The 18,265-nt window shown below is 45.6% G+C and overlaps 1 protein-coding gene across 2 annotated transcripts in view; it reads left to right on the plus strand.

Moving 5' to 3' along the window:
• Positions 1 to 16,829, plus strand: part of LOC147451874 (protein BREAST CANCER SUSCEPTIBILITY 2 homolog B-like) — a 66,882-nt gene extending 50,053 nt beyond the window's left edge. The window contains exons 11-21 of one of the 2 annotated variants that reach the window (XM_086517758.1): positions 14,285 to 14,335; positions 14,406 to 14,481; positions 14,596 to 14,707; positions 14,791 to 14,862; positions 14,938 to 15,130; positions 15,274 to 15,465; positions 15,536 to 15,678; positions 15,759 to 15,824; positions 15,910 to 16,117; positions 16,209 to 16,376; positions 16,490 to 16,829. In XM_086517758.1, the coding sequence (XP_086373884.1) occupies positions 14,285 to 14,335; positions 14,406 to 14,481; positions 14,596 to 14,707; positions 14,791 to 14,862; positions 14,938 to 15,130; positions 15,274 to 15,465; positions 15,536 to 15,678; positions 15,759 to 15,824; positions 15,910 to 16,117; positions 16,209 to 16,376; positions 16,490 to 16,543 (1,335 nt within the window). In that variant the 3' untranslated portion in view covers positions 16,544 to 16,829. The remainder of the gene's footprint in view (positions 1 to 14,284; positions 14,336 to 14,405; positions 14,482 to 14,595; positions 14,708 to 14,790; positions 14,863 to 14,937; positions 15,131 to 15,273; positions 15,466 to 15,535; positions 15,679 to 15,758; positions 15,825 to 15,909; positions 16,118 to 16,208; positions 16,377 to 16,489) is intronic. The other variant, XM_086517759.1, reaches the window with a different exon arrangement.
• The last annotated feature ends 1,436 nt before the right edge of the window (positions 16,830 to 18,265 follow it).

Below are 18,265 nucleotides of genomic sequence, written 5' to 3' on the forward strand. Positions count from 1 at the left end.
TTCAACCTAAGATCCTACTTGAATCTCATGCCCCACCACCATATGCAGGACATCGGGGTATTTTCCCAACAACCCTCGACATTGACACATTTTCCTATTGGTCTACTCTTGGCAAAGATGTCGAGAGGTATGTCTCTGAATGCATCACTTGTCAAAAAGTGAAGTACAACCGTCAGAAAGCTTCCGGGTTGTTACATCCTCTTCCCGTCCCTACTCGACCTTGGGAAAGCATTGCCACGATCAATCTTTGATTTGCAGACTACATCATCAGGTTGCAATGGAATTCGGACTATAATTGATCGCTTCAGCAAGCAAGCTCATTTCATTCCCGTGAGGAAAATCATCAAAGCAGATAGAATGCCATTTCTATTCTTATAACATATCTTTCGACTACATGGGATGCCTTAATCAATAGTTAGTGATCGAGATCCACGGATGACAAGTCTTTTTTGGAGAGCTCTCTTTGATAACATCAACACTACATTGAAGTTCTCGTCATCATTTTATCCACATACAAATGGCCAACCAGAAAATGCAAACTCCACTATACTTGATCTTCTCAAGACCTATGTCTTGGACCATCAGAACTTATGGGAGAAATACATACCACTCATGGAATTTTCTTACGACAACACCACACTCTTTAACGGGAAAGGCACCCTTCGAGATCATTGAGGGAACTCATAAAGTTCCACCAATTTTGCTTACAAAGGATAAGATTTTCGAGGCTGACAAATTTGTACAGGACTTGGATCTTTTATACACAAAAGTGAAAGAAGCTTTACAAAGGTCTCATGACAAGCAAAAGCGCGTTGCTGACAAACATAGGAAGTAACTCGATATCAAAGTTGGTGATTGGGTCTTACTTCGATTTTAGAAGGCAAGACTAAGGAAAAAGAAAGGCAAAGAAACGTTGTACCCCAAGCTCAGTACCCCAAGCTCAATCAAAGATATTTTGGCCCATCGAGGTCATCGAGTGCATTAATGATGTTTCCTTCCACCTCGACTTACCTTCTCATTGGAAAATCCAAGCCATTCAAAGGAGATTTATCGATTGAGCCTTCAAATGACGCTCAACTAGAGGTAGAGGAACTTGAAGAGATTTTAATTCCAGAACAGATATTGGCTCATAACTGCACCGCTCGAGGACAAACAACACAAAGATTTCTGGTGAAGTTCACGAACTATCCACCAATGGATGCGCCATGGATGAATTCTGAAGAACTAACAGACCATGACGATATGCCTTGAGTTCTGAATGTACAGATCTTGACATGGTATGACTAATGGCATGCTTCCATCATATCATGAAGTAGATGTCACTTCATGTGACTCTCCATAGACTTTGGACGAACGATCGCATTCAAAGAGACATCATTTGGGAACTTTCCCAATGATGAGATTCGATGTCATTTTATATGCATTGCAATGGTGTACACCCGTGACATAATTTTAATTTTTGGGAGTATGATGTGCTTAAATTGGCCATGTGATTTTTGAACGCAATCGAGGTGTTTGTTGCTAGCTTATTTTCTATATGACTATTGAAAGCATTGCATTAGCGTGCATTCTTGCCTCGTAAATATTGAAAGTTTGCATATTTTCTTAGATCTTGCAATCAAGGATGATTGCTTTGCTTTTAGAAGGCGGTATGTAATGGGTTTTAGCGTTAGGGTTTCTGCATCGAGGTCATAGACGCATATGATCCATGCGTACGTTTGATCAATCACATACTCACTCTCCCTAGAAAGGTGGTCCATGCCAATCTCTTGATCAAAGCCAGAATCCTCTATAATGTGTACAATTCTCCCTAAGTGGTGTTTGCATTTGTGATCACCTGCATAGCATTAGAACATTTGAGTGACTTTCCGGTTTGGAGCTAAACTTGATTGAATTTTGCAGAATCCGGCCGAGGTGCCTAAAAAGAAAGAAGAAGCACAAACTTATAATTCCTGCCGAGGGCATAAGTTATTTAAAAAGGCAACAAAATAAGAACAACTGCAGTTTTACCAACTTATAAAGGTCCATTGAGTGGGCCTAAGCAAATTATAAGGGATCTAAAGATAAAAGTTGTGCAAAGGCTGCCACATGACATACTGTACAAACCCCCACCAATTATGTTGCTTGTTGTACGGAATTCTGCAATTTGCGTTGAACTGACATGTGCACAATTGTACGGATTTCCGCATTTTTAGCTGGCTGATTTGAGCAGTTTTTAGCGCCAGCCTATTGGAGCATACGCTTTTAGAGTAGGAGCTTTTTGGGGCTCTGTTTTAGCATCCCTTGTATTCTATATAAGTGCCCCATGGGCCAGTCTATGAAGCATCTGGACCCAGAATTAGAAGCGCTCGACCCATCGGGAGTTGTACGATCTTGAAGCAATAATAAAGAAATACCGAAAGGGACACCGGTCTTTTGGGGCCAACGCGTCTTGGCTCCGCCGTGCCGTGTCATCTTTCTCTCTCTCTTTGTTATTTAAGTTGTTTTGAAGTACTAAACGTGTTGCCTAGTGTGTAGATTCTATCTTTCTGTCGATCACGCGTCGGAAGTGATTACAACTTGAAGGTGAATCCATCCATGGAGATTTTCTCTTCCAATCAAGTAATCTAATGTGCTCAACAAGAGTAATAACATTGTTTCTTATTGCTTCCCTTGACAAGCTAATTGTTTGGGTACCTTGGTTAAGGGATTGCCTATTCTTGGGTGGTCGTGGGGAGGTTGCGAGTTCAGTGCTTGTACACCCTTTTTTTAGTAAAGAGGAGGGGAGGGGACCGAATTTCAATTGGTTGGTGGCAAATTGTCCATCTTGGTTTGCCTTAATGGTGCGGACTGATGCTGTTTGTCAGCTTAATTGTGATTGTAAAGTATCAAGAGTATCGGTTGGGTTGTCAAAATGCAACACAAGGTGTGGTGCAAGAGGAGCACGAGGGAGAGCAAGAGGAGAAGAGAGAGATGGCATAGTGCTCTGCTGATTTGATGTGATGGGGGCACCTCTCTTTTCACAATATGAGGATTTGGCATAACCATAGCCGAGGGAGCAGAGCTAGAGTCTAGAGGATTGGAGCAATGAGTTGGAGACCTATCATCATGACTTGGATTTCATTCTGCAAATTCCAGGGGTCCATAAGGCCTGCCAATGTGGCAATGCACGAAAATCGCTGATGTGGCATATTTCTACATGAGAGAGCTTTTGGGGGACCAGTTCTGTGATTAGTAGATGATTTATGGGCACGATTGTAGATATGGGATGATTTTCAAGTGCTTCTAGGCCAATTGCCTAAAATATAGAGGCTTGGGTGCCTATTGTACTTCGATCTTATGTGAGTGGGCTCACAAGAATAGCTGTAACCGACCAAAGCTTTTTGGACAAGAATTTGAAATTTTTTGATGTGTTGGCCAAGAGTCACTTTGGTATGTCTAGCGGGATTCGGTCCCCATGAAGCAGTAGGTTTGGGACCATATGTATTATGCAGTGGGTGGCTTTGGCTTGTATGGAGTAGGGATGCCTAGCTTTTTCGGATAGATGTACGACACGATGCATTGCATGCAAGGATACACTCATGGAATTCGACCAAGATGGGATCTATGGCAAATATATAGGAGGGATGTCTCTAACCTTCGGCACGACTTTTGGAACGCCCTTCTACGACCTAATGCTCATGATCGATTGAACATGGAGGGTTGGAAGGATTACAAGGCCTCAAGATGAGAATAAGCACTTGCTTTTATCTAGGAGTTTGATACCGCTTTCTCAGGAGGCAACTTGACCGAAGTCTCGAAAGTTAAAAAAAGTATCTTTCTTTCTCAAAGGAAATGCTCTAAAGTGGTGGTCAACCTTATTACTTCAAGGAGAGTCATCGAAGACTTTAATGGGATTCAAAGAGGCATGTTCAAGGGTATGTTGGAAGGATTTTCATATCATGCCTTTTGACTCTTGAGGGGTGTGATGTTCTGTTGAGGATGCCTTGGCACCCCAAGAGCAGTGTCATGGCGGATTCTCGGGCTAGGAAATAGTTGAAGAATCGGGTCAAGTGTTTTGTCATTGATGTTAAACTCAAAGGTGAGTGCGTCCCTGTTGTATCTATGTCTATAATCTCTACATTGATAAATTACTCATTCCTTCTTATTTGATCTTTGTCAGAGTGTCACAAGTGTGATGACGTGGCATGCCCATTAACTGTTGATGTGGCCCCGCTGCCCGTAAAACACACTGTGATTTGTGGACTACCATGCGGCATTGTGTACAACCGCCAACACGGGAACTTGTGTGAGCCTTTTGAAGGCTTGTTTTTAGTAGATGAAAAGCAAATCTGGGGTGCCCAGTTTCATGGCCCCTTGTAGCCTATAAGTGGCACTCTATTAGATCAGCTTGGAAGCGATTGCAGAGCACGCCTCCCGGCAGTTGTACTCCGTGATCATTAATCAAGAAAGAAGTATTTAAAGGGGTGCCGGACTGGAAGCAGAACTCCACCGCTTCGTGTCAACTTTTCTCTCCCTCTCTCTATTTAGTTCAATTTGTTGCAGTTTTTGTTCGTGTTTCGCTATTGATTTCTCGCATGGGTGTCGAAGCATGTTATAGTGATATTAGAGCTTAGACGTTTCTTTTCCTACGGAGGATCCGATTTGATATCTTGCAGTACACATGCGTTTCAAGAGTGAATTTGATAGAGATGAACACATCCGACCTGCTACAACTTTGCGTGAGGATGAAGAGCACTTGAATCCCAATGGGTAAATGGAGAGTACCAACGGAGATTCAAACGAGGGAAAGCCTTCTTTTGATGAGTCAGGAGAGGACCATGGTAGACCTTCAACAGAGGATTTCGACAGATCTGAATATAAGCTACAGATTCAAGTGGACACTTGTGCCAGGCCCCTTGTTAGTTACTAAACTGTTGTAGGAAAGAGAGAGGTTGATGGATATCTTTGTAGACGAAAAAGTATTCAACTTTACCGCTTGGCCCCCATCCTTGAACTTCTTTGTCCCCTTTTTTTTTTCCAAGTTGCTATACTAGTGGCTCGTAACAGGTGATTCTTCTTCTTACCATAAAGCGTACCAAAAGTTCGGGTATCACTGTCTCCACTGTTAGAGGTGGAAGAGGTTTCCTCCTTCGAATTGCTAGATTGCTTTTTGTGCTTTCTAGGCTTGCTTTTTTCGCTTTGACCGTCTCTTCTCATCCTCGTTGGAACTGGAAGAAGACGAAGCAAGCTTCTTTGATCCTCTTGTATCCTTGAAATTAGATTTCGAAGTTTCCAACCCAAATGGCCGGCACGATCCTTTGTCTTCCTGCCCTTCCAAGAGTGTTTTTTAGCTTTCATCTACTTGCTGACTTTCTTCTCAAGAGCTTCATCAAACTCTTCATGTGAATAAAGCTTTTGCTTCTTTGTATCTTGGTCTTCATTGCCTTGGTCGAAGTGTGGACAGCCTTTTTCCCTCTATTGTAAACCTTAGCAATCGGATGACCCTTCAGATACTTCACATAATTCGGATCCAACTCCGCCTCTACCTTTCTCTGGAGGCAACTTCTCGGAAGCCTCTAAAGTGCAAAAGGCAACATCTTTTTAGAAGGGGAATGCTCTCACGTGGTGGTCGACTCTTTGTTATAGCAAAGCACGGATGAAGTGGGTGAAATTCAAGAAATTGTTTTCTTCAGTGTGGTTGACGCAACAATACGAGGCGTATGTGATCACAGTTGTGAACCGTGTGAGGAAGTGGAAAGATGATTACCTTAACCACTTACAACCAACGTTCTTGGGAACCTTTTTACCGGATGCTTCTTTTTCGAAGGTTTCTTTTTTGGAGCAAGTGGAGCGGTGTTGTTGCGGATTACCGAAAGAGATCCGGTGATATTTTTTGGAACAGAAGTCTAAGAGAATTCAGTAGCTCATGGAACATGCTATGGTAAGTTTCTCCATGCACTCAGGCTCCTTGAAGCATGTGACATACGAGCCAATGTCCAAGTCTTTGAGAAGGAATTTACTAAGGAGAAGAAGAAGGGCAAGATGCAGCAAAAGAAGAATTTGACAGGGCCTAAATTGACAGCAGAACAACGTTTAGAATACTACAAAGAGGGCAAGTGCTACGGTTGTGGAGAAGCTGGGTACATCTTAGCTAAATGTCCTAAGAAAGAATCAAAGGAAAAAGCAGAGGATAAACCAAAGAGGTCCAAACGGGCAAGAGGAGCTAGCAAGGGAAAGCAAAGACAAAGGTAGGACTTGTTCTGGCTTTGACCTTAGACCATGGGGATGGGAGTACCGAGCTCAGCAGAGTGAGGCAAGGCATGAGATCAGGAGGTCTTGATATTTTTTGATGGAGGAGCCAAGGCCAACTTCATTTCACTCTCTTTGTAACATATCTTTTCTTTTTTTGATTTGATTATTGTTTTCTTCAATTAAAAGAAAAACTTCATTTCATCGGAATCGACGGCTCGACTTGGAATAACGCTTGAAGAAATGGTGCCACGGATGGATGCAAATCTAGTAGCACCCAAGTGTGACGTTGCTATTACACTTTTGGCAATTGTCGGGTGCATTGTTAGGGTATTTACGGCATGATGATTTCTATATCATGCCTCTTGAGTATCAGAACTCCAAAACTTTTTGAAAGCTCAAGACGATTGTTTCTCTGAGGGTTAACTTGGGGAACTACCTCCCGAGAGACCTGAGCATCATGCAATTGAATTGGTTTATGGGAATATGCCGCCGAACTGGCTACCTTACAGGCACAACAGCATCGAAAGGCTCGCCGTTGCCCTCGCCCTCTCCCCTTGCGCACGTACTGTCCCCCCTTCCCTCTCGCCATCGCTCTCCCCCCCCCAATTGGTTCGCGCTGACCTGTCCTGCCCTGCCCGCTGCCCGCATTCATCACCAGCGCGCAGCCCGCCAGCCCCGCCTCACAATCTTGCTCTATCCGCATCGCCTCTCTCCACCCCTGTTTTCTGCTCGGCTGAAGTCGTCATCTCTTCGACGTACTCGGGCGTAGAAGACCACCACTCTTCAACGATTCTTCGCCCTTTCTTCACAGCAGCAGACACAGATGGAGGCTCAAGCTCCGCCGCAGAGAGACTCCAATGAAGTCCCCTCGCTCGACCCCGCTGAGCCACCATTCGACTTGCTTTCTCACCGACAGAGCAAGCGAGCCTAGCTGTAGAGGTGGAACTTCTTCAGGCGACTTCCATCATCTGCAAGATTCTCGGCACCAGACCCATCAGAGGAGAGCTGTGTGATCTTCTCTAGGCCCGCCTTCTCGAGAGGTGGGCAAGATCTTGGATTTTCAGTTTCTCGAACGTGGCTACTATCAGATAGAGTTCGAGACTTCCGAGATGGCGTCCAAGGTCATCGCGATGAGCCCCCTGGCCATCCGAGCAGTTCGAGCCCACTTTCGATAGTGGAGGCGTGGTTTTGACCGAGCTACAGATGTTTTGGTAGAGGAGGCAGACCTTTCCATCTCCGTCTGCTTTCTTGGTTTGAGGAGGGAGTACTTACCACTTTTGTCTAGGATAGGCTCAGAGATTGAAAATGTCCTGGAGACACCTCGCATAGCAGCCTCGGTAGCTGCCAAGGCGGTCGGCATCCCCTCAATATGTGTTCTGGTTAGGGACACTCACACTCTCTCGAAGGTCATCCTTCTTCCTCGGGTGAGTGGAGGTTGGTTCCGACAAAGCGTGGAGTATTCGGGCCTCCCGAATTAGATGGGCCATTTTGCGAAGGCCTGTCCACGGAGGAGACCTCGACCTACACCACAGGCCCAGTTCGAGCCCCCCCCCAAGGGCTGGCCAGCGGCAGCAGTCAAAGTCACAAAGTACGCAGGCAGAGCCACCCTCCGAGCCTGGGGCTCAAGCGGAGGAGGACTGGCAACAGGTTCATGGACGACATCACCAGGGGCCGCCGCGCCAGCTTGGCACTCAGAGTGGGCCCCAGGCTTCTGCCCAGCAACAGTGGGTTCCCACGGGGAACTGATTTGACCCTCTTCAGCAGGACGAGGTCCCTGCTCCAGCCTACCCTCGACAGCCCCTCCTCCCCCCTCCTCCCCCCGTCCTCCTTCTCCCTCTGCCCTCCCATCTCGTCCTCCTCCCTCTGCCGCTCCCCCTCTCCCCCCCTCTCCCCCATCTCCTCCCGCAGCCGTCCCAGGAGGCAGGGCCTTCCTCGGCTGCTAGGAGATCTCTTGGCAGCGCTTTTGTCACGAGTCGCTTGGCGAGAGAGGGACAGCCTTTCTTGCGACCCCCTCTTCTCGTACAGACGTCTCCCTTTGCAACAGTTCCTCGTGGTCTGACGAGCTTCGACATTCGTCATCGTTGGGATTTCTTTGCCTATGTTTTTACAAGGTTTCTCGGCGGCCCCTCACCAGACCTTGAGGCAGCCTGCTTCAAAGTTCATGTATTGCTCCTTGCAGCTAGGGGGATAGAGGACTTGGACTCAGTGGTTGGCTTCTCTTTTCCCCCTATGTGGCAGGGACCGTGCTGAGTGGACTATATACTCAATGTTGGAGTGGCTGCAAGCACAGGCCCTAGAGTTCTCTCATCACATGGGAGACCCTAGGGGTTACAGACTTGCTTCAGACTCTTTGGCCATTGGCGAAGTTTTTTGTGACACCTCCAGACGCAGTAGGATGTAGACACATTGTGGTTCATTTCTTTGCTGACACGCAGAGCCCGCCATGCTATGTACACATACATGAGGACTCATGGACAGAGGAGGTTGCTTTACGCACGGCTCGGTCTACTTGGGCTTGGGCTAGGCACTCTTTGCAGTCATGCCTATCTCGAGGACGCTCGGATGCGGATTACTCCCCGTCCAAGCCTGCCTCGAAGATAGCACGGTTAGCTGTTGCTGCAGCATCAGTTCTCTCTCGCTCCCCATGAGGATCATCTCATGGAACGTACAGGGATTAGGTGGGCCCCAGTTTTAGCGTCAGAGAGGCCGGCTACGTGAGGAGCTTCAGCGATGTCTTGTGGGAGGAGAGATTGACCCTCTTATGCTACAGGAGCATCATCTGTGTGAGAGCCACATTAGACGTTGTGGTCAGCTCTTGCGTGGACGATATGAGACTTTTTGGTCAGCTACATTTGGACCTGGAGGCATCCAGGGCGGGGTATGTATGACTATTGCGGATTCTTTGCTGCAAGTCATTGTGGGCAGAGGGATTATTGTGCCAGGCAGGGCTCAATGGATCACTATGCAGGTTCAGGGTTGTCTTGTGGGCTTCCTGAACATCTATGCACCCAATGTGGCGAGTGCACGTGCAGAGTTTTGGTCTCAGATTGTTGAGTCTCTGGTGCATGCAGAGCAATGGTGCATAGGGGGTAACTTCAACATGTTGGAGGACCCCTCTGACAAGATTGGTGGTAGCCATACTACTGTGCATGGAGTTGAGCTGGCAGCTTGGGAGAGGTTTTGTATGACTGCGGGTTCAAGATGTGTGGCAACATTCTAGCTTTGTGGCCATTCAAGAGTGGGAGGCGTGAATCTATCTCGGATAGATCGCTTCTACACTAGTGACCACTTCTGTGATTTGGCTGGGACAATTGACATTCTGGCAGGGACTTCCTTTTCGGACCATGCACCAGTGATCCTCGCAGTGACTGATAGGCAGAGGAGGGGGAGCACGATGCTACGCATCCCTGAGAGGGTCTTGCTGGACTTTGCGCTCAGAGAGCGAGTGGAGGCTCTTTGAATAGAGAGCTTAAACATGCTGGATTCTCCTGTTGACAGAGTGGCCTTAGGACTTGCTCAGCTTAGTCAATTCTTTCTTCACGAGTCTTTGGCTCGCCTGGCTACAACGAGAGAGGAGCAGCAGCGTCTACAACGGGGCGTTGCTTCCTTGCAGAGAATGCATTAGCAGCATCCAGACAATCCTTGGTTGGAGGAGCAGTTACAGCAGGCTTGCCAAGAGTTTGCCAGCACAGAGGAGAGGTGCCATGAGTTTGCTTTCCATTGACATGCATCTCAGTGGACCGAGGTGGGTGACAGAGTGACATGCGCTTTCTTTAAGGCAGTGGGACCCCGGCATACGCATGCCAAGGTCAGTTAGTTGAGGAGGCTCGACGGGTCAATTGCTTTAGAGCCGGAGGACATGCGTGCAGTTGCTATTGACTTCTACCGTGATCTACTGTCTGTAGAGCCTCAGTCAGAGCGTCAGGATGCATGCAGAGAGCAGGTGTGGGCACAGATGCCTTGTCTTGTGACTGAGGAGATGCGCCAGAGGCTTGAGTTACCTCTTGAGCTAGAGGAGCTACACACGGCTCTTAGAGCACTCCCCTGTGGTAGCTGTCCAGGTGAGGATGGCTTGACTCCCAGCTTTTTCTTCGAGTATTGGGACTTGCTTGGCTTAGATCTCTTCAGTGCTTTTCAGTTCATCCTGCACACAGGAGAGATGCCTGACAGCATGAGTGAGGGCCTGATTTACCTCATTCCCAAGGAGGGTGGCTCCTTGGATGAGATTCGAGAGTGGCGCTCCATCACCATCCTCAACTCAGCCTAAAAAATTCTTGCCAAGGCTCTGAGTTTGAGGATTCAGTCACTTCTAGAGAGCATTATACATGGGACACAAACAGGTTTTGTCAAGGAGCGTAGTATTCTTGACAACATCTTTACTTTTTAGGAGGCTTCTGCCCTCGCACGGCTTCGTGGTGAGGATCTGGTGATAATTCTTCTCGATTTTGAGAAGGCCTACGACAGAGTTGACTGGGACTTTTTGGAGGGCATTTTACGCAGAATGGGCTTCTCAAATGCTTGGATCAGAGGTGTGTCAGCTTTGTTGGGGCTATAAAGCTAAAGCTCCCTCTATTTCAAGGTAGTGACGCCTTACCCGACATAATGCATTTCTTGGAAATAGGGGAATGTCCACCAGAACTGACAAAAGGGAAAAAGTAATGGCTCACCAGGAAGGCCACAAGGTATCGACTTATCAATGACGGTCTGTACTGTAAGGGTAAGGACCAAGTACTCATGAAGGTTCCTCTCTCTAATGAAATTACTGGGATAATTGCCAACTGTCATTATGGTGTTTGTGGCGATCACTTTGCCCTAGATATAACAAGCAAGAAAATCTTGCAGGCTAGTTTTGTATGGCCTAGTCTCAATCGTGATGTACACAATTGGTGTAAGACATGTAAATTGTGTCAAAGAGCTGATATGTAGCAGCCAGGTAGAGAGGCTGATCAGGAACTTCCTTTGGTCAGGGCGTGATACTCAGATAGCCCGGGCCAAAGTGGCATGGCAGGTCATTAGTCTTCCTTGTTCTCAGGGAGGATTGGGGATCATAGACCCAGCACAGCAGAGCAGAGCCCTTGGGAAGTTTATCGTCAGAGGACTTCTTCCAAGAGAGGAGCCCTGGAAGGAGTTCTTGCTTCAGCGGCTTAGTGCTAGGGTGCCTCCGGCTGGAGGCCCCTGGCAACACTCGACTAGATGGATTTTCACAGAGATGCGCAGAGTTGGCTTGAGCAAGAGACTAGAGGACCGCTTCGCTGTGAGTCTGCTCCGATCTTGGGAGCAATTGCGGAGAGGCCTGGAGCAGCGTCAACCTACTTGCACGGAGGAGCGCCTGAGACAGCCCCTTGTCTGGAACCCCATGGTTAGCACTCAGAGAGGCCACTTGGTTGGTAGTCGGCCTCATGTTTCCTGGGGTCCCACGGCAGAGGGTTCAGCACGCACTTTAGGTGACTGGCTACAATTTTCATGCTTGTCAGAGGAGCTTCAAGGCATTCAGCTACAGAGCATGAGAGGGGTGCAGAGCATGTGTCAGGACATCTCAGAGGCAGTACCAGCTGAGTGGTTCACACCTCTCGAGTCAGCAGCGCCCATATGGATGGGGGCCTTCACGTGACTGGAGGTTCTCATCTCAGTTGGGGCTTGCTTAGAGACTTTACCCTCCCTGTTTTTCGAGCTATAGGGTGAGGGACGCTTACACCGAGTTGTAGTAGAGGCCCCACAGGTGGCAGAGTGCTGTTTTCAAAGGATCCGAGTGGTGGGCATCTGTCGGAGGACTTGTGTAATAGATCCCGACCCATCAGCTCTTGAGACTGGCCATTGGAGACTGTGGGCTTGGGAGAGCTGTCCACTGGCACGAGTACATTGGGATCCTGGAGAGTGGCTTTGGAGAGACCCTTGCTCCTCAACAGACCATCCAGGTGTCCCTTTCTTTTAGTACACTATTCGACTGAGACGTCACATACTGGCAGCGTAGAGAGAGGCTCGTCTTGCTGCAACACCTCATTGGCAGGAGGAGGGTCTCACATTTGAGTTCTTGGCAGCTTTTTGGGAAAGGTTGTGGGACTTCAGACAGCCGAGGCGAGTCACTTTGTTCCAGTGGCTGGTTGCACACCGAGCTACAGCAGTTGGGAGCTGGCTTGCACATAGTGGTCTCTCGGCCGCATGTGCAGCTTGTGACCATCTTGTGGAGAGTCAGCGTCACTGTCTTTAGGACTGTCCTTTGGCACGACAGGTGTGGCTTCGTGTTCTTCGGCTAATGCTAACTCTTTCCACAGCTCGGCAGTACACTTTGAGGGCAGCTGCTTGGTCCACTCTCACGGGCCAGACACTTCAGCTTGAGCTATCCTCCACCAGCAGGATGATAGTGATACAGGGGGGTCGACCTACACTCCAGCCTGCTATAGAGCTTACTCCACAGGAGTGGTGCAGTGAGAGAGAGGAGTGTTGGGAGCTCATCAGCGGCCTGACACTCTGGTTCATCTGGGGGGCCCGCTGCTTCCGCATCTTCGAGGCTCGCCCTGTACCACCAGAAGAGACTGTTCGGGATCTTTGGCTAGAGCTGATCCATACTCTCAAAGGACAGTTCGAGAGACTCCAGGGCTGTTCCGAACGCATGCGGGAGCGTAGAGAGGCTTTCCTTCGACTCTGGCGTCCTGGGCCTTTTTTCACCATGGTCCAAGGTGTGCTCAGATGGCACTACCGTCCACCTGTGTGGCTTTTCCCTCCTCCCATTTCTTGATTTAGCCTCATTGTACATATGCTGTTTTTTCATTGGGAGAGTTTCCCCATCATGATTGTTGTAGCCCTCTCTTGTAGAGGTGGCAGTAGCCCAATGGGCAGTTTCATTAACTAATAAAAGGATCTTTTTCTCGGAAAAAAAAAACTGGCTACCTTACAAAGTAAGCAAAGCCGAGAATGAAGAAATAATGAGCCAAGTAGAACAACTTTAGAAAAGGGTCTAATTCAACCAAGTACGTTACCTTTTTGTTCACGAGTGCTGCTTGTTTTGAAGAAAGATGGATCTTGGGGAAAGTGTCCATCTGGGGAAAGTGCATTGACTACGAGGCTCTCAACAAAATCACCATCAAGAACAGGTTTCCAATATCCACGATCGATGGTATACTCCATAGATTACAGGGCTCTTTGTGCTTTAGTAGAATGGATCTGAAAAGTGGCTATCATCATATCAGGATCACTCCTGGAGATTTGTACAAGACCGTGTTCAGGACATCCTTTGGATTGTATGAGTATTTGGTGATGCCATTTGGTCTCACAAATGCTCCTGCAACGTTCAATAGGATGATGGACCGTATTTATTGAGAGCATAGACAGTTCGTGGGTGCTTTCTTTGACAACATTATCGAATTCTTGAAGAATGAAGAGGAACACAAAAAACATCTCTTATAGGTTTTTGAGGCTCTGTGGAAACACAGGTTGTTCATCAACGAGAAGAAGAGTGAGTTCTTCCTACTAGAGATGCACTTTTCGGGGCACTTACGTCTCGGCAGAAGGTGTCAGATGGACCCAACAAATGTTGCTTCTATTTGGGATTGGCCAATTTGCATGAAGTTTGAAGCTTTTTGGGTTTGTGCTTGTACTACTGGCGGTTCATTTGATTGCTTGTGGAGATTGCTTTGCCTTTGCATACCCTGGCTCATAAGGGTGTTCCATTCACTTGGGGATCTTTATCATCGTGCCATCCACGCTTGATTGGTGTTTTTGCTAACATGTCTCCTTTTTTTTGAGAGTCATGCCCTCCTAAGGAGGAAGCATTAGCAAGGTTGTGGGGTTAACACCCTGTGGTGTCTTTTGCCCCCTTGCATGTGTGTGGAGGCATCTTAAGTGGGTTCTGAACCATGAGTATCTATCACAATTACTTTATCTTGAGCTTATTTTGTATAAACGTGAATTCAGAATTGTGCATGTTAACTTTTTGGTTGCAGTTTAAGCTCTTGTGCTTGGCGGCAGAGGCATGCTTTGCAAGCACAAGAATGCAGTTCTCAAACTAACTTCAATAAAAAGCATTTCAAGGTTTGGTTCTTTGATACCATTAACTGAACAAATCTCTAACCAGGTCTGTGGAGCAACATTATTAGGATGCACTACGCCCATGCCTCCCTTAGAGGTCGGTTTTTGAATACTTACATGTGGCTTGGTGGCACTGGCTCTACATTGATTGAGCTTTTCTGTGACAGGCATTTCAAGTTATGAAGCTTGTGCTGCACATAAATGGTACATATAGAGCTCACTGGATGGATAAATTGGGACTTTGTAAGTAGAAGTTAATGTAAAATTTTGGTCAATCTTATGTTTCATCTGACACACAAAGCAATAAATTTTGCAAGGTGCTACAGCTTGTAATGTTTCAAGCACTTGCCTTTGCAGGCAAAGGTATGCCTGTGCCTTTAGCATTTCACTGCATTAAACCAGATGGTGGGCCTGTCCCAAGAACAATAATCGGAATCCATCGAATTTACCCTGTCTTATATCATGAAAGGTATACGAAGTAATTCTTTCAGTTTTGCTGTCAATTGGGCATCATCTGGGTTTTCATTTTTTTAAGAAAGAAAATTGTGTCAGGCTTCCAGATGGGGGATCGATAACAAGATCTGCCAGAGCTGAGGATTTGGCTGTGCGTGGATATCAGGACAGGTAGCTTATGTGTTCATTCTTCATCTGTTAGCAGCCAGAGGACAATGCTGTAGCTCTAATACTTCACTTTCGCAGGAGAATTCAGGTTGCAGAGGACACAGTTATCAGAATGGAAAGAGAGTGCATGCCATTTATGCCTGAGAATGAGACAGATGAAGGGGCAAAAATATTTCAACTTCTTGAAAGCTCAGCAGAGCCTGAGCTGTTGATGGCAGACATGTCTGCTGCACAACATGCTGCATTTTCAGCTTTTCAAGCGAAAAGAGAGGTTACTGGTCTGAACAAACAAGACCTTTTTAAACCAACTTTTAGGATATTTTTACTTACGTACAAATCTTTTGTTTAGAAATTTGTGTGCAACCTTTCTCCTCTGGTTTTGAAAATTAATTGCATATATTTCAATCTTTTCAGGCCGCTAGGCAATCTTTAGCACAGAAGAACATTCTCAAGGCTCTAGGAGACGTACATCTTGATTCAAGGGAAGTGGCCCCCTTCATGAAAATAAGTGTCAGAGGTCTCTGTTTCCCAGCATGCAAATCCCAAATTTGCAGCAAGTGTACAAAAGGAGGGATTGTGACTGTTTGGCATGTGACAGAGGAGCAGGCAAGCTCATCTGTTGATTTTTGAGCTTTGTATTCTATTCATGCAAATCTATCAATATGATTATTTACAGGTGGATCGTTTGAAAGAAGGAGCTGTATATTGTGTCTCGAATTTGAGTCCATTTACTGGGAGGAGTGGTGCTCGGAGCAGGAATGCTGTATTACAAATGCGGACAACCAAGGCATCAAATTGGCACTTACTGCCTCAAGCAGTGTAGGCTCCAATGCTTTAAGTAGGAACATTACAAGTGAGCACCTTTCCTAGTTGCTAATTCATTACTAGGATTTTTGCAGGTTTTCTGGATTTATTCCTCGTAAGGCGCTACCCTTGTCAATGCTTGGAACGCTCCCGTTTAGAAGGTCATAACGTACCTATTTGACCATCTGCAGTAGTGTAACATGTGTGAAGCATATGGAAACTGAACTTATTTTTCTTGAATGCTAGTGAGTTTGATGTTGCAGCATTGATTATACATGTTGGCAAGCCTTATGCATGCGGTTTTCATCGAAGACAATGGTTGTTCGCGTCTGATGGTTCTCTGGAGGAAGAATTTTCGCAAGAACCAAAAAAAATGCTCTCTTTATTGGCGATAGATTTGTCAACCTCAAGTGATGCGTTTCTGCCAGTAGAGAGGGCACTCGAAGGTTGCATAGTAAGTGTGCAATCTCTTGTTGGTTTTGACACCAGCAGGTCCTGGCTTTTTAGTTGTGCAGAGATTGAACATAGTGTTTGGTTTGCCGAAGATTGGTTACTGCAATCTCTTGAAGAGATGTCGAGATCAAAGGAACTCCATGTGGGTTGCAGAAGCATCTGAGAGTTCCATTTTCTCCTCCAACCTTAGTGCTCGCAATTTTGTGCATCTAAAGGCAGCTTCTGAGAATGTTAGCATCTGGGCTAAATCTTCTGAGAGGGTAAGTCACAACCTGCCTTTAGTGCTTAAAACTCTGCATTAAATAACGAGGAAACGTGGCAACATAGTTTTGTTCTGACTTGATGCCATTGTATCTCTTTGTTGGAGTTGAAGCTCATTTCGGAGCTGGAGGAGCGAGTCCACAAGGCAGTAGCAGGGGGGTCTTAAAGGCTGTTTGCTTGGAGGGGATGGGTGTCCATGGAGAAGGGAGTTAAGCCTACATTTGTATATTTAATCATTTTTATTATGGACCTGGTTTGTAAATGAGTCCCTTCATTTCATTTGAGAACTTGACTTTTTCAAAATTCCCAAAAATATTGAACTCTCAAAGTCCTTTTTTTTTTTTTTGTGGGTTGGTTTTTTGCAACTCTTCTTAGGAAGATAAGTAAATGTTTGTTTGAGAGTAGCTTAATGGAACTATGTCGCCCTAAATATTGCACCCAAGCAAAGAAAATGGAAAAGTTTGTAGAATTCCTAATAACACACAGCATCCAAAATGTTTTCCTAGTGTATGGGAAAGGAATCTCACATGCTAGACTTGAATAAGATGCAACAAGAATTCTTCAGTTTTTATTTTTATTTTTTTGTTTTTTGTGTGTGTGTGTGTGTGTGTGGGGTGGGTGGGAGTATCCAAGTGGCGCAAAAGGCTCCTTTTATTTTTAGCGAAAATTACCAAATCACCGTTGAAATTTGTGGAAATGTTCAAAACTCTCCTCAAATTTAAATTTGTAAAAACTTCAAGAACAATCGACTTTTTCAAACTTCCCAAAATTATTAAACTCTTAAAGTCTTTTTTTTGGGTTGGTTTTTCGCAACTCTTCTTAGGAAGATAAGTAGACACAAATGCTGTTCTTAGCTCATCAGTGAAAAGTCTTGTATAAGGCATTCTATGCTAAAATTGGAGCAATTTATTCGAAAATGTTTTGGATTTATTTGGAACGTGGAGTATTTTGTGAACTATCTCAAATTTTAAGGGTTTCCTGAAAAAATTTCCTTGTTTTTTATTATATTGTACCAAACAAAGAAGAGGGTTTGGCTGAAAGAAAATATAGAGAGAAATTCGTAGTTTAAAAAAATCAAAAGAAAATATGAACCAACATTTGCAAACTTGGAAAAGATTTTAAATGATAAGCACACAAAAAACAAAAGATTGTGTTGTACCACCTTAAGGAAATGAAGAATATTGTCGCACTTTCGAAAAAGAATTGCCAAGAGAAGACATTTGGAAAGTTAAATGCATAGACTCCATTGGCTTCGAGAAGTCCTTCGGACAACCTTTAGGGAAGAAAAGTAAATTCGGGTAGACTTGTAAATTCGGGTCGGTCCGCACCCCATGTCTCAAACCCTTGACCTCCATGGGCTGTGTGCACTAACCACTATGCCATCATGCATGCGTTGAAATATAGGTGATTCGAATATGTCATATTGTAAATGTGGGCCAATTAGTAAATTCGGGACAACCTCAAATTTGACAATCCATAATTGACGCGCTCGCATTTTCCTCCTCCACCATTGATCCCATTTGACCATACTCGTGTGATATAGTGATGAGGGGAGGAGACATCATCACTCAAAAGATAGCAAACACGAGATGAGACTTTTTCAGCATACACCCTCCGTTTTTGCAAAAAGGCAATGCCAATAAACACAAGTGGCTTTTGAAAGTATACATTATCATACTCCAACCATACATTTCCAAGAAAATACCTTCTCTTTAGACAAATGGGTCTTTCCATGATTTTGTTGCCACCAAAGGGAGGATTTTTGCATTTGCCAAAATGCAGTTCATACTTATAATATTGTTGAAGGTGGTTGAAGCTTTGCTTTTCAGCTCATTAGCTGTGACTTGAGCGATAAAGGATGAAGGTATCAATGATTTCAATTTGTCAT

This window comes from Adiantum capillus-veneris, chromosome 8 (genome assembly GCF_014529385.1).
Source record: "Adiantum capillus-veneris isolate H3 chromosome 8, ASM1452938v2, whole genome shotgun sequence".
Taxonomy (NCBI): Eukaryota; Viridiplantae; Streptophyta; class Polypodiopsida; order Polypodiales; family Pteridaceae; genus Adiantum; species Adiantum capillus-veneris.